Below are 24,274 nucleotides of genomic sequence, written 5' to 3' on the forward strand. Positions count from 1 at the left end.
TAGGAACAGCTCTGTGTAGCTCAAAAGCTTGTCTCTCGCACCAACAGAAGTTGGTCCAATAAAAGATATTACCTCACTCACCTTGTCTCCCTTAAAGTGGTGAATCAATGCAAAAATAGTAATAACAAATAATAATATCTGTTTGCACCTTTTACTGATCTATTATTATGTATAAATATGGACTCCACTTTTTAAAAAACAAATGTACAGGTTTTTTCTTTTCCTATTTGTGTTTGATTTTAGAACTGTCAGGTTCTGGCTGTTCTCTGTAGGTTGGAGGAGTTGGTCCATTCCAGTCTTTCAGATATTGCTCATCACACAAGACTGAAACCCAAGTTGCATCTTTCCTAATCCTCATTTCTGTGGGGTGGAATGTTGAGTCTATGACTCTGATCCTGCAATTAATAGGGTGTAGGCAAAGTGGTGCAGAACTCCAGTCAAGTCAGTGGGACTCCATGCGGGCCTAGCAGTCAGTTGTAGAACTGGGAAATAAGGTATGTAGGCACCTAGTGGGATTTTCAAAAGCACCAAGTGCCTAATACTCATTGATTTTTTAAAATCCCACTAGGCACCTAAACCTTTACAAATCAGCCCCTACGTGACTCAGGAGTCTAAGGCCATGTCTGCACTATGGTGGCTACAATGGCACAGCTATGGCACTGCAGCTATACCACCGTAATGCAGACGCTTCCTATAGAGACAGGAGGAGATTTTTCAATCATTGTAGGTAAGCCATCTCTCTAAGCGGCAGTAGCTGGATCAATGGAAGAATTCTTCCATTGACCTAACTGTGTCTACACTGAGATTTAGATTCATAGATTTCAAAGCCAGAAGGGACTGTTGTGATAATCTAGTATGACTTCCTCTATAACACAGGCAATAGAACTTCCTAAACATAAATTCCTAGGGTATATCTTTTAGAAAAACATCCAATCTTGGTATAAAAATTGTTAATGATGGAGAATCCACCACAACCCTTGGTAAATTGTTCCAGAGGTCAATTATGTTCACCATGTTGGCATAGCTCCATTTCCCTGAGTACCATAACTATGTCAATCTTACTTATAAGTTCATTCCCCCTGAAGCATCTGGCAGTGGCCACTGTCAGAGATAAGATATTGAGTTAGATGCACTGTTGGTCTGACCGTTCTTAGGTTCTTAAGTGTAGACCAGACCTAAGTCTGATTGATTTTCAATCAGACTTAAGTGCCTAAGTCAGCTTTGAAAATGAGAATTAAACTCTTAAATCGCTTAGGCCTTGCAATCCTGAATGGAGCCATGCCTAAATTACTTTTTAAAATTGGGGCCTAAATAGCATAAAATTCAATGTTCCCTCCCACTCTCTACCAAAAATATTGTCAATGTCCTTGTAAACATTGCCAGAATCAGTTCTCCAGCACAAAGATTGAAGCCAGAACCTGCTATTCTTGACATTTCTAACATAAAATTGAAAAACAAAACATCAAAAATATCATAGGCTTCTATTTTACATCATAAAAGAGATCAAAGAGACCATCCAGCCTTTGCAATTTACCTTTCGGTATTATGACACTCGCTGGGTGTAGCGTAGAAATGGGGTCGATACACAGTTCCCACAATAGTACATTTTGCTTTTTTTTCTGTTCCATTTTGTAATAAAGTTCACCATGAGAAAACAAAAACATGGATCAGAATTGTAGCCAATAGCTTGCCAGTGTCCCTATAACACCCAACAAATATAATATTTCTTGTAAAAATGCATTTCAAATGAACAAAAAGCCCTTGAAGTAGTAGACACCTAAAACCTCCAGTGTCAGACAAAACCAGCACTTTCCGTCTCAGCTACAACCCCAGCTGTGGCTTCTCGTTTTGAAGTACTCATAGGTGGGGCCTCTCTGAGAAGAAAGAGCCCTGATGTTTTAAAATGCAGGCCCTGATTCTAGAGTGCACACTTACTCCTTGCTCAGGCAAAGCTCACAATGAATGGGAGTCAGCACTTGCACACTTGGATAATGGATGAAATACTTAAAACAGATTAGATTAAAGATAGCTTTGATTGGGAAAGGAGCTGAGAACTAGGCCATAGTCTTTAATTCTAATTGTCACCCAGCTACAAACAGTTTTAAAACCTGCGTTTTAAAGCCCCTGGTTTCCCATTGTTGTGAGAGCTGATCCTCGGGTATGTCAAAGGCAGAAGATGCTGCAGCATTACCTGTCTTTGAAGTACATACAGAGGTAATTCTCAGGAATAAGAAAATGGGCATTAAGTCAACTTTCAACTAAACTACTAGTAGATTTAGAGCCTGTGTTTTAAAACAGCAGGCTTCTCTGTCTGTAGAGAGGAGTTTCAACCCCAGCTGGGAGTACTTCAAAGGCAGAGATGCCACCACTGGGACTAGAGATGGAATTGGAAATACAGGTTTCCGCACACACTGGAGGTTTTAGACAGAGACTTCCATTTTACCTCAGTTACAGAAATGTACATATTTTAACCAATTAGAAACCATTTCCAACTTTCATACGCAGTTATACAAACAAGTTTTGGGTGGGGAATACAGCTACATTTTAATTATTTTAAGGGAATTAATCCATTACATTTTTAAAAACATTTACATTTATACAGGTTGTCAGCAAAATTTATGTTGCTCAAATTCAAATTATGAATATTCCACCCTCCTGAGCAACATAAGGGTAGAGTGCACAGCACTACCTTGATTGGAAGCTTCTCCCAGCAACATAGCTACCGCCCCTCATTGGGGGTGGTTTAATTAAGCCAACGGGAGAGCTCTCTCCTGTCAGCATAGAGCGGCTACATGAAAGAACGTACATTGGCACAGCATAGACTTAGCCTTAATGTGTGTTTGTAGACTGCCTAGCACAGTTAGAACCACTGTAATATTTAGGGATTTCATCTACCACTATGTATCCAGTACAGTGGTTACTGAAAAAGTCAGCTCTTACCAACACTTAGCATACAGTGCTATCTGAGATATAGCAGTATTTCCCTAACTTTGGACAGGAAATAACCCATGATACCTCATATATTACAGTATGGTAACTGGAGGGGAATGTTGGGCCAAGATTGTGTCTTTAAGCCCCTGCTTGCAACCTGGGGAAGCGTGTGAAGCAGTTCTTCACCAGCAGCTGCTCCCAGAGGCACTGCACTTAAGGCAGATTCAGGATGACCTAGTGATCAGCAACATTGTGAAAACAGAGAAGCGATGAGCAAGCATGACTTGAGTGGCCTTTGCTATAGATTTTTCCAGGATGCAGTATGCTAGGCACAAGGAGTAGGGGAAAGACTTGCTCTGGATCTGTTATTTTCAGCGGTCCCTGAGCCCACAGAATGAGACATAAGACTTACTTTTAAAACAAAGAAGTATTTTTTTTATTTTTCTTGCATCTTGGACTTTTTAGTGATGGCTTTTTCTTCTCCAATTATCTAGCACCACACTTAAGAGTCCCTTCTTATTTATGAATGTATTTGGTCAACATTTTTTTATTTTAAAAAAGCTTGTATCAAAAGTGGCCTTAGTCCCTTACAAATGAAATTTGTGAATATTTTTTAAATTCTCTTATTTTGATTAAATATTGTCAGGTTTCCCCTCCACCCATTCTCCGCTTTCAACAGCATCTCCTCCCATCCCCTTGTTCTCTGTAAAAAATGCAGACTGTTTTTATTTTATTACTCGCACTGTCAAGGGAGCATTGAGGACAGTTTCAAACTCACTATGAATCTGTTCTTTCATACTTAGCCTTCACTTCCTATTTCCTTCCCTTCTCCAGTGGAGAAGCAATAGCCCTTCTTAGTAGTTGTCTGTGGTTTCCAGCATTATGTTTTGTTGCCTGGCCAGCTGGAATTGCTGTCAGTTCAGCTGCTCCATTCAACAGACATTCAAGAGTATCTCTGATTTCATGATGGAGTAAAACATTTCATCTACAGCTGCGAAGCTCTGTCAGTCCTTTTAACAAGGACAAAATAATTTCTTTGGGGGCATTATCTGCTTGCCCTCTTTCTTACTGTGTCTTATGCCATAATAGAGAATTATGGGGTAAATATACTACTGTAATTAACTTGAGTGGCTTCACTGATATTATTAACAATGCGAGGGTAGCTCAAGTGGCTTATGAACAGCAGCAGTGCCCCAAGAGTGAAATACAGCCACTCCACTGCTATCCGTTATTATTTAAAGCATGTCAAATTTCTGCTTATTTTGAAAGTTTTAATATAAAACACCACGAGTCATTTGCCAGTGCTCTTCTGGAAGTGGATGAATGGGAGAGTAGGGGAAAAATGATGATGTTCTGACACTAAAGCATTAGGTTTTATTTAACTTTGACATGGCTTACTATGCTGATTGACAGGCTGTTTTCCCCATCTGACATCCATTTTGAGCTAATTGGTGTAACTGATTTACAACTAGCGTGACATTAGCAGCCACTCGGGAGGAATGGTGAAAATATAGTTCAATGATAACATTCTTCTCTACAGTCTGGGTGGCAGAACTTCCGCTGCTGTAAGCTGTCAGAGCTCCATTAAGGTCAATGGATCTACAACAATTTAGAGGGGGCAGATTCTCAGCTGGTATGTCTGATATGCACGCACACACCCCCACACACTTTTCATGACTGCACCTCAGTAACATCCACTGGCCCCTAAACATTCTTACTAAAATTTTAAAAAAATAAAAAAAAGTGCAAAAAGTTAGGCTCCTGAACCCAGATCCTCAAAGGGACTTAGGTGCTGCAACACCTAACATGTAGGCACCCTACCATCTCATGGAATTCACAAACCCTAGTTAGGTACCTAGGCTCCCTAAACAATGCTCGAGGAGAGATAGGTGGCTAAAAAGGGAATCCATAAAAGCCACCATGATCGCTTAGGAGCTGCCTAAGCTAGTAGATGCCGAGGAAGACACCTCCCTTATTACCTTTAGCCCAGTTGTTAAGGAATTCATCCAGGATGAGGGAGACCCTGGTTCAATTTGCCTACTAAGGAGAAGGGGTTTGAACTGGGGTTTCCTACCTCTTAACACCCTGATCATTAGACTATCTAGTTATTCACTCTCTTCGGTCCAATGCATATTTAAACTATTTATACAAAATGGAATAGCTTGAACAGTAGAGATTGAGGGAAACCCACATTAGAATATTCAATCTCTCTTGTTGAAGGCATGCCATTTTTATAAATAATTAAACATGCATTGGGAAAAAGAGCTCACCAGAAAGAATCTACAGCTCAGTGGTTAAGGCACTCACTTGAGCATAGCTGTTCAGATCCCTTCTCCTCAACAGGCAGAGTTGGGAATTGAACGAGCATCTCCTACATCCTAGATGAGTGCTCTGGCTAAAGGAGATCACCTTCTCCTGACCCCTCCCTCCAGTTTAGTGTGCAGTTAGGTATGCTCAGAGCACACCTACTGGATCAGGACCCCTAGAGAAGATAGGTGAGAGAACACCTATCTCTACCTGGTTTGAGGACAGCACCCAGACATCTGCCCTGAGGCAGTAGTGCACTTGCCCAGAGACAGAAATTTCAGCACCTAGGGGACTTTTACAGCAAAAATGTAGGCACTGAGTGAGTTGAGGCAGCTACAGATGTGGCCAGTAGCTGAGCAATGATTTTGTTGATCTCAGTGGCACCTGAAGCTGGGATTTTAGGCCCCAAATTCCCTTTGGACTCTGGGCCCTCCATATTTAAACACGTAAATAAATGGCCTGATTTTCAAGGGTGCTGAGCATTCAGCAACAACCATTGACATCAGTGAGAGCAGGGCTGGATCTCTATCCCTGGATAAGAGAGCCACAGCAGGCATCAGCTCTTGACCTTTTAATTTTAAATCTGCATTTCCTGATTTTTGTGATGCTTTATCTAACCATCTTAGCATTACCTTATTGTCCATGCAATGAAACTAGCAATCTATAAGTGAAAAATGTGATAAAATATAAATAAGTCACACTATGGAGTTAATGAAGGTTATAAATGAAGGCTTTGTAGACCCAAACAGGCTTTGGATCAAATCAGTAGGAGCCGTTTCATTGTCTTCAGTAGGCTTTGGCTCAAGCCCCCTCAGGAGGAGAGATGTTTTGGGGAGCCAGGCTCCTGCTGAGCTTGGACAGATATTGAGAGGAGACCCACCAAAGATCATGGAGCGAGCTTCTTAGTATGCATCATGTTGTTTGTGGAACTGTTGGGTTTTCCAAGTGTTGTGTTCGATGCAGAAATGACTAAAAGAGTCTTTAAAACCCAGCCTTTGTTATGCCCAGTATTTTATGGACCTTGCGGGATAGCTGGTCATCCTGGCTCACATGAAAAGAGATGTTTCAGAGTAGCAGCCGTGTTAGTCTGTGTTTGCAAAAAGAAAAGGAGTACTTGTGGCACCTTAGAGACTAACAAATTTATTAGAGCATAAGCTTTCGTGAGCTACAGCTCAGAAGTGAGCTGTAGCTCACGAAAGCTTATGCTCTAATAAATATGAAAAGAGATGTTGGTCTCAGATTGTGCAGAAGTTCACATTCGTGGTATCACTGTTTCTAACCTCAGCAAAGAAGGTTTGGAGACAGTATTGCCCATTTCACCTGTAGAGGTAGCTCCGCTGGAATCCTTTTGAGGCACACTGGCAGGGGGATGGAGTCAAGTCTGCACTAGCGTATAAGAAGAGACCTTCTGTGTCCCATAGAGACAGTAAAGCTCCTTTTAAAGCACCCTTTTTCAACCCACAAGTAATCTTGAATTGAACGCAAAGAAGTGATCATGCAAAAACTCCTAATAAAAGCAAATGTTGCTTTTTTCATTCCCATGCATCTTTGTTCTCACTCAGATTCTCTCATTTAGAGGAAAGGTTGATCCAATGATTAGGGCACTAACCTAGGACTCAGGAGACCCAGATTTAATTACCTGCTCTGTGCAGATTTCCCATGTGACCTCCAGTAAGTCATTAAAGGTACATCTACACTGCCTTTTAAAACCTGTGGCAGCAAGTCTCAGAGCTGCGTCGACAGACCCTGGCTCTTGGGGTTCTGAAAACAGCTGTGTAGACATTTTGGCTTGGGCTTTCAAGCCCTCCGTTGTCCTTGGGCTTCAGAGTCAAACTCCAGCCTGAGCCCGAATGTCTATACTGCTGTTTTTAGCACTGTAGCACAGGCTGCATGAGCCAGAGTCAGTAGACCTGGACTCTGAAACTCGCTGTTTTTAAAACAAAGTGTAGACATGCCCTGAGTCTTTGTGCCTCAGGTCCCCATTTGTAAAATGGGGATAATAGTACTTCCTAGTGGTGTTGTGAGGACAAATACATGAACAATTGTGAGGTGCTCAAATACTACAGTAAGAGGGGAGCATAGAAGTACCTATGATAGCTATAGTGCAGGGTTTTAAGAAAATTGTTATTTTAAGTCAGTTTTTTATTCCTATTAATTAAATGCAAAAATGGGCCAGATTATCAGCTGGTGTAAATTGGTACAGCTCCATTAAAAAGTCAGTGAATCTTTTTTAGTTCACACCAGCTGAGGATCTGCCATTTTCACTTGGTGCCTTATTTGGATTTAATTTAAATAATTTTTTTAAAAGTTATACAACCTTCTCTTCTTCCCTCCCTCATCCCAGCATGTTTCAATTGCCAAAGTTTACCTTTCTCCTGTGCTATGCTACCACACTCTAAGAACAGGATCTGCCTTCCAAAAATAATCCCGTCCTTGCACTTTATTACAAGCCAGAAATCAGCAAGGAAGTGCAGGCTCCGTGCTGAAGAGCTGAATCAAAAATATGACTGTCTAAATCTACATTCAGTGACATCATCATCAGAGAAACATATGTGACTCTCTGCAGTCCTGTGCCTCTAAATGATATTTCTAGGCTTCCATCGCTGTCAGAAGGAAAAAATCTCTTGGGTTATCATTGGCATCCTGACAGCAAAAATTGTTTTACGGATGCACATGAATACAAATAAGAAGCCAGCAGCATGAGCCTGAGTGGTTTTGTTAACAGAAAACATCTCATTTGAAAAAAAGATAATGCACAAGTTGCAAGAGAAGCATAAATCAGGATGTAGAGGATACGGCACTCATTGGATAGCTTCTCTGAATAGATGATCCAGAAGGAAAAATATGTCTGCCCATTATATCCCCAATCTCTCTCTCTCTCTTCCCCTGTTCTATTGAAGAAGATAAGGAGGTCAAAAGGACTTCTTTTAGATCTCTGCACATTTTTGGGTGAGATCCTCAGCTGGTGTAAAATCAATGAAGCTCCACTTGTTAATCTGACAGAATTACATTTATTTGCACGGGCTGAAGATCTGACCATTGTGTTTATTTTTCTGCATTTGATTCTACTTGTATTCATTGGACTGTCTGCCCAGGTATGTGTTTCCCTTTTTGCATATTTCAAACCTACTTAGATATCGATTTTCCCCATCTCTTACTCCTGTCTGAGAGATCGGGTTTAGTCAAGTGTACGTAGTGCTGTGCCTTCTGCTACACTTGGATAAAAAAAAATATGTTGCTATTTGGAGAGTTTTGTCTTTGTCCTTAATGTGGCTTATAGTGCATAAATGCATAATTGCAGATATCATATCCTTATACAAATATACTACATTATTGTACAGTAATAGTTCTTAACACCAGAACCACTATTGTAAGCTACAATGTTTGAAACCATTATTGTAGAATACTGCAGTATTTCTTCACTAGGAGCCTGATCCAAAGCCCACTGAAGCCAATGGGAGTCTTTCCACAGACCTCAGTGGGCTTCAGATCATCTCCTAGATTAGAAATGACCATGGCAGAGAGATAATGCAATTACAGTATTAGAGTGACTCTGCTAAATCTTGTTAAGATTCTGAGCGTATCAGATGTGAATGAGATGTTTCCAGGAGGCTGAAGGGATGCAGACTAAGCTGCAAGCTTGTGCAGTTAAAGTACTAGGCCATCTCTCCAACCAGTCTGTCCCCATGTGCTTACTAAACACTGCAGTATATGCTTCCCATGCCCACCTAAGAATTGTTTGGCTAGCAGTCTGGATATTGCCATATGCTAGATGTAAATGCAGAAACAAAGAAATACACAGAGATCAATGAAGCAACACAGGCCACAAGAAAGTAATTTGCTGGTGTGGAGCCAGCCAGCCTCCCTACCAGTTTCGTTTCCTAGCCAGTGTACTAATACTAGACCACAACATTGCAGAGACAAAAGTGTGATTTGGAAAACCATCTAACACCACAAACATCTCACATATACCAATCACTGATGCAGCTGAGCTAAATAAGTTGTGCTGATTCACTGTGACTGTTTGCAGAGTGTTCAATTACCCTCAGAATTGTTCATTTTTTGCCTGTGGTTCTGGGGTCGAGCGGGTCATCAAGGCTAGATCTAGCCTGTTGAATTCATTCCCTCAAGAGATCGGAGCAACTTCATCACTTGCATGCCAAAATGCAAAACTCTGATTTAACTTTCCCTCAATAAGCTCTTCACGTAAAGTCTAACTACACTGCAATCATGGGGTCTGATTGCAGATCATGTAGGCATCCCCAAGCTAGCTTTAATAAACCTGGAGCAGTGAAGCATGTGAAGCCATGACAGCATGGACTTGAGAGCAGGACATACCAGGCCTCCCAGGACCCTAGGTAATTTCTCGGAGACTAGCTTGTGCTGCCAAAGCTTCACTGATCTGGTACTCGAGTTAGCTAAATTAAAGTAGCCATAGACACACAACAGACATATATGAAGTCTGCTAACTTTTCCAATTTGCTTCTACAAGCAATGGGATGGAGAGTGAAAGAGCTTGGTATTGTTAGTACTATTTTAACATTTGGGGGGGGCATTCAGCTACTACTATGATGGCGGTCATATTCATACCTAGGTAAATGCCAGCATTTTCAAACTTGGAAGCCTCTAGGCCCCTAAAGTTGATTCAAGCACCAAACTAAAAGTACCTATGTTTCAAGATTCTAGCCTAAGTGACAAGATCTTTATAAATAAAATGCATAGATATTTCAACATATAGTGAAGTCTCTCCCACTCCCAAAAATGGGAATTTTCTTATATTCTTACATTTCAAGATGAGATTTATGGACATTATATTGCAATGCCAAAGCCACATGTGAAACTTGCAAGTCATTAGCAGGTTGTTACATTCCGCCCTGCATCTGTAGTAACTGCTGTTTTATTACTCACCTATCTGTTATGACATTCTCTCTATGTAAGAATTTGTGAACTTATGTATTCTAGTTTTACCAAAATACATCCACCTGAATCAATAAATAGTCTTTTCATCTCAGGGTAATTGTGAGTGTTGGTTTTTGGGGAAATTTTTCAGAGACTCCAGTCATTAAATAAAAATGGAAGTACTCAAAATAGAAAAGAAATTGAAATATATTTTTGAACATTGTAACACAAGGGGAAAATACATGACTGAGGCATAATTATTTTTTAGAAAGAATGTTTTTCAAGGTTTTTTTTTAAATGATTACTATTCTTAGCTCAAATTCGATGTGAAAAGGCTTCTTCACAAATATTGTGATATAATGAAGTGAAGTCATCATACCTTGCTCAGGCATTTGCATCTATGAACACAGATACAGGATGAAAAAATTAAGTCACTGTATACCTTTCCCCACAGTACAGTATTATTTTTCTGAGTTGCAGATATTAAGCATAAAGGCATAAGAAGCCCTATAACACTGTATATAGAGTGAACAGAAGTTGAGTGCTCTAAGGTCTGTTTTTCCCCCTCTAGATGCATTTGATCTGTTCTGTTTTGGGCAGAACCATTTACAGAGTGAAGCATATCACCTGCCTTGCCTCTTGCCCACCTTCGGGACACTACACGTGTCTGCGGGGAATAGGGAAAAAGTAGCCCTTGTGCTCCTTTGAGAATAGAGACTGGAGTACTACCTAGCCTTTTTGCAGGGCATACAAATAGACAGAGGCTGAGGCTTTGCCATCCTTTCCACAAACTGAGCAACTCCATCAGGGCCTAGTAAAATCTGACTCTGGAATTCCAGGGCTAAGAAGCCCACAAACTTTTCCGCATGTGAGTAGCCCTCCAGCTCCTTCATATGAATAAGGACTTGGAGATTTGGGTCCGAGATGGCAAACTAGAGTAGGCACAATGCTAAGCAAATCAGCTTAAAATGCTGACAAAATTCACTAAAAGCAGCTTGTTCAGGAGCTACTCAACACAAGTCAGGAAGCCATAACATTTGTGAGATAAAAGCAAAATAGAAAATAAATTAAAATATGTTTTTGAACATTACAACACAAGGAGAAAATATATGATGAGGCAGAATTGTTTTTAGAAGGAATGTTTTTCCAAGTTATCCCAGAGGCTAACAGTGAATGTGATATGAAAGCTGCTGCAATGTCATAAAGAACAAAATCCTGTCTAGCTCCTAGTCTCACCTCAATTCTTCATTCCAGATCAAGCTCTCTACCAATCAGTTCTGGAGGAGTCTGAGAAGCTGGACAGAGGCTAGGAAGTGGGAACAATAGCACTGACTCAAGCTCTCAATCATTCTTAGAGAAGGGCTGTTAATATTTGCTATGAGCTGGCTAGCCCTTTGAGGTGACCTTGGCTCAGCCTTGCCTATGACTTAGCAGCTATCCCTCAGCCTCACTGAGGGACTGACAACAGAAGAGGTGACCTCACCTAAATGGTGACCTCACTTGGCTGTAATGGCGCTTAATTAGAAACTGACCCCAGCTATGGTGGTGAAGGAGGGTGAATACTATTTAAATAGAGCTGGTAACTCAGTGGAGTGGGACAGAGAGTCATAGTATTCATGCTAACCTGCTATAAAGCATAGACCTCGAACCCCACCCAACATCTGCATGCTAACCCAACAGAACTGAAATAAAATCAAAGTGTTACATCCTATAGGAAACTAGACTATCATGTGACTCAGGCAGAGAATAGGAGGGACTAAGGTGCACCAGGGCCAGAGTCTCTTCCCCGTTCCCTGTATGGCAGGGAAATGATTGAGATATAGCCAGATAAATCAGGCAAATGACTTCCACACACACTGGAGGAAGGTGGGAAAAAAACAGATCACTGACAATCTGATGAGTGGGAAAATCCCTTCCTGGTGCCACATATGGTGATCAGTTAGACCATGAGCATGTGATCAAGCACCTGAGAGACTGTTCAGTGCCACCTCAGAGCTCTGACCTACCCCACAATGTCCCATCTCCACCTGTGGCCATCCCTATGCTTCAGAGGAAGGAGATTAAAAAAAACCCTCCCAGAATACATGGTGAGGGAAATCCCTTCCTGACCTATGCTAGTGGCTGGCTGAAACCCTGAAGCATGAGCTTTAGGAACATATGACATAAACTAGAAGTGAGTCCCAGGGCTGTTGAGCCCTGCTCTCTTCCATCACAAACAACCTTGTTATACAACTGCACTCAAAAATTTGTCCAGCTCTCTCTTCAAACTAATTAAATTGTTTGCCCCACAACTCCTATTGGGAGGCTGTTACAGAACCTCACTCCTTTGACAGTTAGAAACCTTCTTCCAATTTCCTGCTTGAATTTGTTCATAGCCAGTTTATACCTATTTGTTCTTGTGCCAACATTCTCCTTTAGCTTAAATAGCTCTTCACCCTCTCTGGTATTTACCCCCCTAGTGTATTTCTAGTAAGCAATCATATCCCATCTCAGTCTTCTTTTTGTTAGACTAAACAAACCCAACTCTTCCAGTCTCCTCTCATAAGATAAGTCCTCCATTCACCTGATCATCCATCTTCTCTGCACCTGTTCCAGTTTACTTTCATCTCTCTTGAACTTGGGTGACCAGAATGGTACCCAGTATTCCAAGTGAGATCTTACCAGTACTTTGTAATATTTCTCTATCTCTGCTGGAAATACCTTACCTGATACATCTAGGATCACATTTGCCTTTTTCACAGCTACATCACATTGATGGTTTATAGTTATCCTAGGGCTCTCTCCTGCTATGTCACTTCCAATTGATGAGCCCCCAGCTTATAGCAGAAATTCTTAGTATTAGATCTTAAGTGTACTATGGAATTTCATCCCATTTTGTGACTCCAGTCTTCAAGGTCATCCAGATCTTCCTGTTTAACGTTCTGATTCTCCTCTGTATTGTCAATGCTTCCCAACTTAGTATTATCAGCAAGTTTCATACTACTTTTTGTGCCCAGGTCTATTGAATAATATTGGCCCAAGACTGATCTTTGAGGAACTCCACTGGTAAATCTCCCTCCAGTCCAATAGTTTCCCTTCAGCACAACCTGTTGCCTTCTCTCCTTGACCTTACCGCCTTACATTGCTTGTACTGATCCCCATCTTCTCTAATTTAACTAATAAATCCCCATGTGGCATTATGTCAAATGCTTTACTAAAGTCAAACTATGTTAGATCTGTTGCATTTCCTTTATCTAAAAAATCAGGTATTTTCTCAAAGAAGGAATCAGGTAATCCGGCACTATGTATCTTTGATATATTCATGTTGCATTGTATCCCCTTTACCATTTACCTCTATGAATTTAGTTATTCTTTCCTTCACAATTTGTTCTAAAACCTTGCATACTACTGAGGTCAGACTAACAGATCTGTAATTGCCTGGATCACTTTTTTTCCTTTCTTAAATATAGGTATAATATTAGCTACTCTTCTGTCATATGCTCCTACCCCTGAAGAGCTAGGGAGAGTTCTCTCTCTCTCTCTCTCTCTCTGGGAAGGGCCTACAGGAAGGTGCAGTAGTTTGTGAGTCACTGTGACCAGAAAGCACAGTTACAGGATCAGGGTTAACTCCTGTGGGGGGACCCTAGAGTGGAGATGAGCCTCGAGTTAGAGTCTGTGAGAACCAGTGAATTAGAAGCCCAGGAGGGGTGGAAGACTAGTTTAAGTAGCACCTAGACTCCCAGCCTGGAAAAGCCTGGGGTGTCAATACCCTAACAAGGGGGAAGAATTGAAAGCAAGCCCTGGAGGGGTGAAAAAGCCTTTTGTTTAGAGTCAAGCCCAGGAGAGGTGAAGGACCTTTGGTAAAGCTAAAGCCCATAAGGGGACTGCACTGTTGTGTGACTTGGCCAGAGGACTGTGACACAGAAGATTAGTGAGGGAGTTTGGGGAAGAGACCGGCTAGAAGTGGCCATTGTGGCCAAGGAAGTCCTCTGGCTAGAGGCTGAGCAAGAGGTATGGTCCCCTGCAATGCTGTGTTCAGGCAGGAGGGAGCAACCTAGTGGTGAGGACATGCGTTAACAATATTATAATGAGGTCAACAGGACAATAACATTGGACTAAATTCAGCGCTGGCATAGAAAGTGGGCAATTCCCATTGACTTCGGTGGTGTGGGGCAGGGCTGAATTTGGTCCACTCTTTCTTTTAATTGCAGTTGTATCTACTATCCACATTCCCTTCCTAATCCTCCCTCTCTTACTCACAAAGAAATATTTTGCTTCTAGCTAGTTGGGCAGAAAACCTGCAAAGTATGTACGTGTGATAGCTGTGCTTCCTTTTGTACGCTGCTGATCCTTCTGCAGAATCCATGACTTAGGGTGAGTTTAGCAGAGATCCACTGCAGAGACAGTTCGTATCACAGTTAATAAGTATTTATTTCTCCCCACTGTTCTCTTAAGCTCCTTTCTCTATGCTGTGCCTGTAACAGAACGGCTATTGTAGATAAGAAAACACTTGGCACAAACACAGTTATAGGAGTAATAACTACACATTCGACAAACTCCTAACCTGCATTTTTTTTCAAGCATATCTAGTTACCTTTCAAGTTCCTAAGGTTCATGCTACTCCACACAAAAAGAGTTCAGTCAGGAAGCCACTGCTTCAAACTTTGCTGGTAATAACAATGCCAAGTATTTGAGTACATTTGTGAAAGTTATTGGGTGTCACAGGATGGCTTGGATTGAGGGTGTGATATAGGTTGCTAAGCATAAACCAGTACACAGCATAAAATTAATGGAGAAATTTGGTACTGCCCTTCACTGTGTGTAATGAATCCCTGTACAAATGGTGTTGCACAAGGAGGAAGCAAACCCAATGTGGTGGTCCAGGAGAGAGCACAGACTGTATCACTGAAAGGCATGACAGAGCATGCAACGCACATTCTCCCCTCTTGAGGTACAATGCACTCCTTGAGGAAGTTTTGCAATGCTGTGCATGCATCTAGATTATAGTACACAGTCTGACCTCACCTGGCCAGAAACACTTCCTTGCTGGCAGAAGAAGTTTGGTCTGTGCTGACAGAAGAGTTCTGGGAGGGGAAATGAACCTTCTTTATACTGCCAAATGCCAAATTCCTTCCAAGAGTTTCAAAGTGCAGCACTCTATCGCTTTTTAAAAATGAAATAAAATATAATCTGTGGTTAGCAGCAGCAGGTTTTTTTAAAGGGCTAGTTTCAGTAAGTATTTGGAAATAAGAAGAAAGGCTAAGTACAATTTTTCCATCTTTTACAGGATGACAAAATACTTGCTGTTTGAAACATACCTTATCATAGTTCTGTGTTTTTCTTCAGCCACAGTGATATTTTTTTCAATCTCTTTCATCCAGTGCCAAATAGCCAGACTTGGATTCACTGCAACAATTCCAAATCAGAAGATTAGGCTATAATATAGATATATAGTGTATCTTAATTGTCAGTTTTGAATACCTGTGTTGTCAGAGGACTAGAGGAGCAGGATTCATACCACATATACTAGGGGATTTGTTTCCCTCTTAGAAGCAGCTTTAATTTTTTCTAACCTTCTGTGTTCTGAGTGTAAAAACAGTGCTTGTATTTTTGCAGCTGGTTACTGCTATTCAGCACCAGGGTACTCTCTGAAAAAATGCTAAGGAAATGTCCCTATTTGGCACTTCTGACATTTTCATTTAACCAACATGGTGGTTACATTTTGTTATATTTATGTTCCTGTGGGGTTATTTCAGGGATGGGCAAGCTGCGGCCTGGGAGCTGCATTTGGCCCTTCAGACATTTTAATCTGGACCTCGAGCTTCCTCCAGGGAGCAGGATCCAGGGCTTGCCCACTCCGGCACTCCAGTCGGGGAGTGGGGTCAGAGGCTTGCCCACTCTGCATGTACTGTGGCTCCATGCGGCTCCTGGAAGCAGTGGCATGTCCCCACTCTGGCTCCTACACGTAGGGGCAGCGAAGGGACTCTGCATACCACCCCCACTGCTCCCATTGGCCAGGAACCACAGCCAGCAAGAGCTGCAGGGGCGGAACCTATGGACGGAGCAGTGTTCAGAGCTGCCTGGCTGCGCCTCTGCATAGGAGGTGGAAGGGGGACATGCCGCTGCTTCCGGGAGCTGCTTGAGGTAAGCACCACCCAGAGCCTGCACCCCTGACCCTCTCCTACGCCCCAACCCCCTGCCCCAGCCCTGATCCTCCTCCTGCCCCCGAACCCCTTGGTACCAGCCCACAGCACCCTCCTGCACTGCAAATCCTGATCCCCAGTCCCACCCCAGAGCCCACACCCCCAGCCAGAGCCCTCCCCCCCCCGCACCCCAAACCCTTGCCCCAGCCCGGAGCCCCTTCCCGCACACCAAACTCATTTCTGGACCCACCACAGAGCCCACACCCCCAGCCGGAGCCCTCATCCCCTTCTGCACCCAAACCCCCAATTTTGTGAGCATTCATGGCCTGCCATACAATTTCCATAGCTAGATGTGGCCCTTGGGCCAAAAAGTTTGCCCACCCCTGGGTTATTTGATTTGATCTTGGGATAACTGGTGAGTCTGTTTATTTGTGTGTGTCCTTTTAAAATGTTATCAAGGACATCCAGGGTACAGCTACGCTGTAAAAAAAGATGCACAAGCCTGCATCAACTGAGTTGAGCTTGTGCTATAGGGTTAAAAAGAGCAGTGTAGACATTTGGGCTTGATCTGAAGTCTGGTCTCTGAAACAACAGTGAGGGGGGACAGTCTTGGAAACCAGGCTACAGCCGAAGCCCAAATGTCTACATTGCTATTTTTAGTCCTGTAGTGTGAGTCGGGGTCAGCTGAGTTGTGTGTGTGTGTATATATATATATATATGTATATATATATAAAAAATTTTGCAGTGTACACATACCCCCAACACACTTTCATTGTAGTGTACTAACAATGTAAATAAAAACATACATATCAATCACCATTTTAAATTTTTTGCCAATGATCAGTTACATAAATCTGCTAAGTAGGTGTTAATAAGAGAAGCTGTTCCAAATGTTTATTTGGGTTTTGGGGGTTTTTTTAAAGACATTTTTAAAAAGGAGATTAATATTAACAAATTATCAGTCTTGATACCAACATTCACCTTAGTTAAAAACAAAACATGACTCTGTATGGATGCTGGAGTCTGCCGAGGTGGAACCATTGGCAGTTTGATGGCCTTAGTATTCTAACTGTATTTTATTTGTTAACCTGAGCATCAGTTTTATTCAATGTTATCTACTACTTACAACATTGAATAAAATGTTGTCTTCTGTATATTTTTTCCACTGAGCATCCTATTACTGATGTATTGGGGGAAAGGGGCTTTTTGGATTAAAAATAATATAGGCTCCAATTCAGCAAAACATTTAAGCACGTGGGATAAAACGTTTCAAAAGCACCTAAGTGACTTAGGAACCTAAGTCTCATTTTCAAAAAAAAGTGATAGTCAGTTAGCAGTTAGGTTCTCCATGCTCACATCCTCAAAAGTATTAGGATCCCGAATTCCCATGTAAGTAGACACCTGAATACATTTGAGGATGTGGGCCTGAGGGCCTATGTGGCCCATCAGTGAGTGTGTATTCGAGAAAATATGAGTTGTTATGAGATATGAGCCCCGAGCTACAGAATCTTGGCTCTTTAGCTCAAGCTATAGCATCCAGTGCTTTTAGCTCTGAAGGTCCCTGATTCAGTCTTTAGTGGGTTAGTCAAGATGGTAGCCATCATACCTATCTCATTTTTGAAAGAGAGACTTTGGTGCATTTGAGAATTTTACCTATGATTAACTTTAAGCATGTCCCATTGACTTAAACTCCACTGATTTCAGTTTTGCTTCATCAGGATCATAATGCCTGTGACCGATGCTTCTGCTGACCAGAATGCTTGTACTAAGCTACAATGTTTGAAAAAAGATTTTATCAGAAAAGGAAATGAGCAACACAATGCTTACTAAACCACAATATAACAAAATGACCTAGCAATTTCTAAGCCACTAAAGTTTTAATCACACTTCTACGTGCACCATGTGTAACATTTTTAACGACAGCTCAGGACCTAAGCTAGTTATTTTACTAGTGCCTTAATAATGAAATTAGTTAACAATTGCCCTGGTAAACACTTATACTGAACACAATTTTGAGTTATGGAGTAGGATAAGCGGCACTGAGATATGAAACAGGATCCTTTGGTCACATCTTGCACTATTGTTCAGCTGTAAAGTTTAAAACAGACATTTTCCCTGCAGAAATAATGGCCTAGTGTTTCTTTTGAGACAATGTTTCTATCAAGGAACCTGATCCTGCAGGCATTACTCACATGAGTAATTCTCATCCCATGATTAGTCTCATTGATTTTTTGGGAATGTACCTACATAATGCACTGGTTCCACATCCTAAATGTGTTCCATGGTCCACTTCTTTCCTGCTGACCTGCTTTTGTGTCATTGTTACCTTGTGCTCATCCTACCTGTTAGGTGTATCTGTGTTTTCTCTTGTCCTTTATTTAGATTGTAAGCTCCTTGGGACAGGAATTGCTTTTTTTATGTACTTATGCCTAGCACATTGTGGCCCTGGTCTATGAATGGGGCCCCTAGTTGCTGCTGCACTATAAATAATAAATACAATAATAATAATTAATAATGTTCAACCAACCCAAACGTGCCAGTGAATATTTTAGGCCAGACTGTGAAATGTACAATCTCTTGTGAATAAAGATTACTCACGGGAATAATTGTTGCATTATCCGTGGAAATTAACAATCTAATGAAAAAGCAAATGCCCAGTATTGGACTCATTTAAAGTGCTACAGTTGGATGTGACAATATTGAATGGGATACTACCAGTTTTTCTGTGTGTCACTGTTCACAGGTGGGACAAATTTATGGAAAGTGAGGAGCTAGGAGAAAGGTCAAGAAATGAACATGAATCCCTTTAACTCTTTTTAGGCTGTGAATTGATCCTGTTATTGCTTAGAACCAGATTCTGATATCCTCACTCAGGGTAAATTGCACCTTACCCCTGATGTAGTGCCATTGAACTGTGTGAAGTAAAATACCCCTGAATTTGAGTAAGTGTACCAAAATATGGCCCTTAGTATCATGATTCTTGGCAAATTTCAGATTTTGGAATAGAAACTTTTATGTATCCATTTCATCATGAATTAATCATAATCTATTATAATAGAATCCATCATGCTGAATTCAGCTGGCATTAGTGTAAATGTCAAATGTATTTCTGTAGGTGTTTCATTGCACTTTGTCAGCAATTAAACATTAGTTAATGGACACTTAAAATTAATGCTACCCTACATTTCCTCTTCCTTAATATCTTTGAACCATAAATAATGTGACTTGAATCATGAATTGAAATGGGCATGATGGTACTTTGTGTCAACGAAGGGCACTGTCACAAATATGGAATTAAGATTTCTGAACATGCTCTAGCTAGAGAATGAATATCATTGATGGCAAATGCTGGAAAATGCTACCGTTAACTTAGAGGCCACATACTCCCTTCTGCAACGGTGAATGGGTGCTAAATGGCATGGAAAACTCCCCATCATGCAGAAGGAGGGAGCCGTGCCTCTGTTGCACGAATCAGAGACCACAGCAAAACCCTACATAAGAAAGCTGCATTGTTGGGTTCTGTGGATCTGGAGTGAGCAAGCCAGAAATTGAGCTAGGGAAAACTGCTCACAGGGGAATTGTCACCTTTGAAATCTATGGAGATTATGCAGTGAGCTAGTTGTAAGACCCTTTTTCTGCAAATAAGTAAGTGCATGATTAACTTTAAGCATGGGAGTAGTCTTTAGAAATTAAGCTTGCAAGAGTTTGCAGGATTGAGTCATAGATCAGTATTATTTTACCTGGGTTTCCCTGCCTTCTAGAAGAAACCCCACTCCAAAGGGGTCTCAGGAGCAACTGCAAGTGGACAGGGCATGGCAGGGAAGCAGAGCTATGTTGTCATGAAGGGAGTAATCAGGACAAGAGCTTCATGTGTATGCCCTACTGTTCAGCAAGTGTCCCACTGTCCATAAGAACAGCCATACCAGATCAAACCAATGGTCCATCTAGCCCTGTGTCCTGAGTTCTGATAGTGGCCAGTGCCAGCTGCTTCAGAGGGAATGAACAAAACAGGTCAATTCTGAGTGATCCATCCCCTGTTTCCCCAATCACAGTTTCTGGCATGGAGTTCATGGCTGGACAGCCATAGGTTTTGGTAGCTTAATTCGCTTTCCCTTCCACTAGAAGTTAATGCATCCCCACTCTAATGGAATGATGTCACTGGAAGTTGGAATTCAAAGTTTCCTGTCACCAATGGGTTTTTCTCCCCCTTTCTTTTTGCACAGGGAACAATTTGGTTCTAAATTGTTAAAAACAAGAACCGGCAAAAGCCAAATCCGCCCATTAGAGGGAAGGTGGGAAAGACATGGCGGGAAGAAATGTCATTCAGCTATACATATAGTTTCCCAGATTTGAAAAACTTCTAAGATACATGGGCCTAATTATGCTCCCATTGAAGCTTGTTTCCAATGTATTACTATTTTCTAATTAAGTTATTTTTTACTGAATCAGAGTCAACAGGAAAACTATAGTAGAATGACCAACAGATCTGAAAAACAGGAAGCTAACTTTGCCAATGAATAGGTAAGTAAATTTATTATTTTTAAAGCCCTGATAAATAATTATAAGAATTTTATTATTGATGTATAGCTACTTCAAACATTGGCCAGCTAAAGGTCAGATGAATCCAGTGTGGTTTGAAGAGAGCTCACTAAACAGGAAACCACTCAGCTTCATTTTTTGTTCGGTAGCTGCTACAAGAGATAAGACAAAAAAGAGCAGAAACTACAGGACAGCTCTAAGTACATGGGGGAGTTTGGAGCCAAAGGTTTAGAGCTGATATTTTGCTAACCCTGAGCATTTCCTAGAGAAGCTGCTCAGATATTAGGGTAATGGGTGTGTGTAAATTTATTCCTAATCCTGGTTACATCTAAATTCAAAAACAGCTATTTTCCTGTTTTTTAATAGTTGGTAGGTGCTCACATACCACAATGATGGATCCATATAAGTACTGGGACAGGTAAATAGATCTGAAGTACAAAGGGGTGAGGAGGGGTGAGGGTGACAGACAGAGCCATCATTCCAACAGTGAAGGGAGAGATCTGTGCATATGAATCCTCTGTGCTCACATCTTGGGGGTTCATCGGGGTGCATGTATAGACACCGGATCAGTACAGATTCAGAAGGCAGAGTGCCATCTACTGAATCACCAATACAGGAGTTATACTATTTACCTACAATGCTTAATTAATTCATATTTGTAAAATGCTTTGAGATTCTTGCATAGGAAAGATGGGTCCTATGTAACTGCAACATATTTCTGACAATACAACCAAGACAGATAAAGAGGCCCCAAAATCATCAATTTTCCCACAGTTACCAAAAATGTTTTCTCACTTAAATGATTAGCAGTTCCCTCATTCTGTTATGCTAATCCTTCAATGAGGTTTTGATAAACTTGCTAATATTTTGGTGACTGCATTTGTTCTCTTTTACTTCTTTAGATCTTGGCCAAACATGAATGCAGCAAGTAAGCTAGAGTTAAACCACAGAGGTAAAATACTATGTTACCATTTATACCATGTTTCTTCTCAATAACATTTTTCATTCTGTTTTCTTTTTACTATGCTTATTACTTTTGGTATCAGCAATAGTTTGGGATATGCAAAGAATATAGAATCAGAACCCAGATGTGTTGATCTATTGTAAGAAATATATACACAACTCAGGTATCAATGAATGAATGAGGCCAAAAATTACCAGCACAAAAGAAGAATACTGATTTTGTGGCCTCATGCATTAAAAAGTTCTACATCACATGGAATAAGTTATCCTGCTGCATATAAAATGGAGATTTAAAACAACAAACATTGAATTGTTAATGAAATGGTTCATTGCTTCTAAAAACCATGAGAGGGAAAAATGTACAAAGCTTTTTTTTTTAAAGTGCCTTTTTATCTATATCTATCTTGCCCCATTTAGGCTCCCGTCCTACAATCAGATTTCTAGCACAGACCTCTGTTCCTGTGCCAAGTTTCATGGGCACAGGTGTCTGTACCATCAGATCTCATTTAAATTATCAAAACAGTTGATCACTTCTAAAACAATTGGGGGATTGACCTTTTGCAAAAAAAAATCCATTTTAATTTAGATTAAATCACGGCTAGCACTTAGTGGTAGCTTCCTGCCCCCTCCCCCTAGTCTTGGAAGAGAGGCCAGCCTATTCTCCTGCTCATCCCTTGAATTGAACCCACATAATTTTTTGAGGATCCTGCATGTCCTCGCTGATGCCTAAATACATGAGATGGGCATTTTTCATGATATTTCCAGACAAACTAGAAACTGCCTAAGAGAGTCTTACCCTTGAAAAATTTTCAACCCAATTTTGTATATCAAAGGGGTTTGGAGAGATTGGCTAAGCATCTGCAGGTTGGGCTGTTTATTAAAACACAACTTCCTGTCTGATGTCACTATTAGAAACATAATGAAATCACTGACCTTTCTAAGATCTTCTTGCATTGAAGTCCATGGGTACAGATTCAGACCCTGTGAACTCCTATTTTAATTAGTGTGACCACAGAATCAAAGTTGCCCGTTTTCTCATTTAAAGTAAAAAGGCAATTTTGATACTTGGTACTAATGTGCAATATGGTAACCCATGGCACTCTGGTAAATGTAAGGGAGCTGTGAAGATGTTTTGACTTTGAATAAGGGGTCACCAACCTGAAAATGCTGAGAAATGCCGAGTCTACACCAAGTCTTCAGTTTCCAATGAAAATAACAGTGATAAGAAGAGGTCAATTAGATTGTAGACTCTTTGGCACAAAAACTGTCTCCTACATGCACTTGTACAACACCAGCACAATGGGGCCCTGATCTGACTGAGACCTGAGGGTATGAGCATATTACAAATAATAAATAAATGAACACCATCCTGAAAAGTGTTTGTGCCCTCAATTGCCATGCACGTTCCAGATTCTGCTCGGTGTTTTGGAAGATCAGGCTCCCATACACATTGTGCTGATTATGTTACATTACTATATATAAGGTTCATCACCATTATAGAAAAGGTATTGAATTGAAAGTCCATCATGATATAAAAGGAAGATTTGCCCCCTGTACTGGTTGGTTTGCACTACTCAGTCAGCAGAAAGGAGCTGGACAGATAACTTAATGAGAAAACTGAGGGTTCTCCTTGCCTAAAGGGAATCCCTAGATAGAACAGCACTAGCGCTGTGGCTCTATGTGATCATTCTCACCACCCATTGTCAGAAGAGGTGTTCTGAGAAGAAAGGAGGCATGTCTGGGATGCCTCTGAGCTCCAGTGATCCCAGGCTCATAGACTCATGGACATTAAAGGCCAGAAGGGACCATCATGATCATCTCGTTGGACCTCCTCCACATCAGAGGCCACAGAACCTCACCCACTTTACTATCAGAATGGCTTGGGGCTGTGGGCATACAGGTGGAAATTTAAGTTATTGATGTCTTTATGATGCTCTAATTTATGCTGGGAACAAAGCTACCTCTGCCTGGTCCTGTTCCAAATTCCATTTGGTTATACTAGAGAATGTGGCCAATAATATTGATCTGGGTGACTCATTTTCCTGTCATGTTGAGGGTGTTTAACTTGGAACTCAAGGAATATAGAGTCATTTTTATAACTTGAAATAGAAAATGAAAGAATGAAACTTTAAAGCACTGGTTTGTTTTTCATCATTATGTTTGTAAGGCCTGATTCTCCTCTCACTTACACTGGTGTAAATCAGGAGTAACTTCAGTGAAGTCAATGGAGCTATAGTAGTAAACTGGTGTAAGTGAGCGGAGAATCAGGCCCATAGTTTGCAGGAGTCTGTTTCTCCTCCCCCATGGATGACTGTATAAACATAGATAACAGTAGAACAGGTACAGTACAAATGAACATTTAATGCCATCTGCTGGGCCGTGCAAAATTGTGCACTATTTTGTTGCTGGAATCATGTATTGAATCTAACTTACAGAAGAACAATGATGCATAAAAGGATGTGTTTCTTTTATTTTTTGGTCAGGGTCATTTAGAATGTCCAAAGGATCTTCAT

The 24,274-nt window shown here is 41.0% G+C and overlaps 2 protein-coding genes across 7 annotated transcripts in view; one reads left to right on the forward strand and one right to left on the reverse strand.

Moving 5' to 3' along the window:
• Window positions 1-24,274, forward strand: part of LOC119855091 (cytokine-dependent hematopoietic cell linker) — a 70,048-nt gene that overhangs the window by 16,124 nt on the left and 29,650 nt on the right. The window contains exons 3-4 of the mRNA XM_043512417.1: window positions 20,709-20,780; window positions 21,701-21,750. Of these exons, the coding sequence (XP_043368352.1) occupies window positions 20,773-20,780; window positions 21,701-21,750 (58 nt within the window). The 5' untranslated portion in view covers window positions 20,709-20,772. The remainder of the gene's footprint in view (window positions 1-20,708; window positions 20,781-21,700; window positions 21,751-24,274) is intronic.
• Window positions 1-24,274, reverse strand: part of ZNF518B (zinc finger protein 518B) — a 102,223-nt gene that overhangs the window by 8,627 nt on the left and 69,322 nt on the right. For 3 of the 6 annotated variants that reach the window (XR_006280539.1, XR_006280540.1, XR_006280541.1), the window contains 2 exons: window positions 15,435-15,522; window positions 1,535-1,619 (listed from right to left, as the gene is read on the reverse strand). The gene's annotated coding sequence lies outside the window, so the exon portion shown is untranslated. Of the gene's footprint in view, window positions 1-1,534; window positions 1,620-15,434; window positions 15,523-17,912; window positions 18,030-24,274 lie in introns of those variants that run through there. The other 3 variants (XM_043512416.1, XM_043512415.1, XM_038398636.2) reach the window with 2 other exon arrangements.

Source organism: Dermochelys coriacea, chromosome 4 (assembly GCF_009764565.3).
Source record: "Dermochelys coriacea isolate rDerCor1 chromosome 4, rDerCor1.pri.v4, whole genome shotgun sequence".
Classification (NCBI taxonomy): domain Eukaryota; kingdom Metazoa; phylum Chordata; order Testudines; family Dermochelyidae; genus Dermochelys; species Dermochelys coriacea.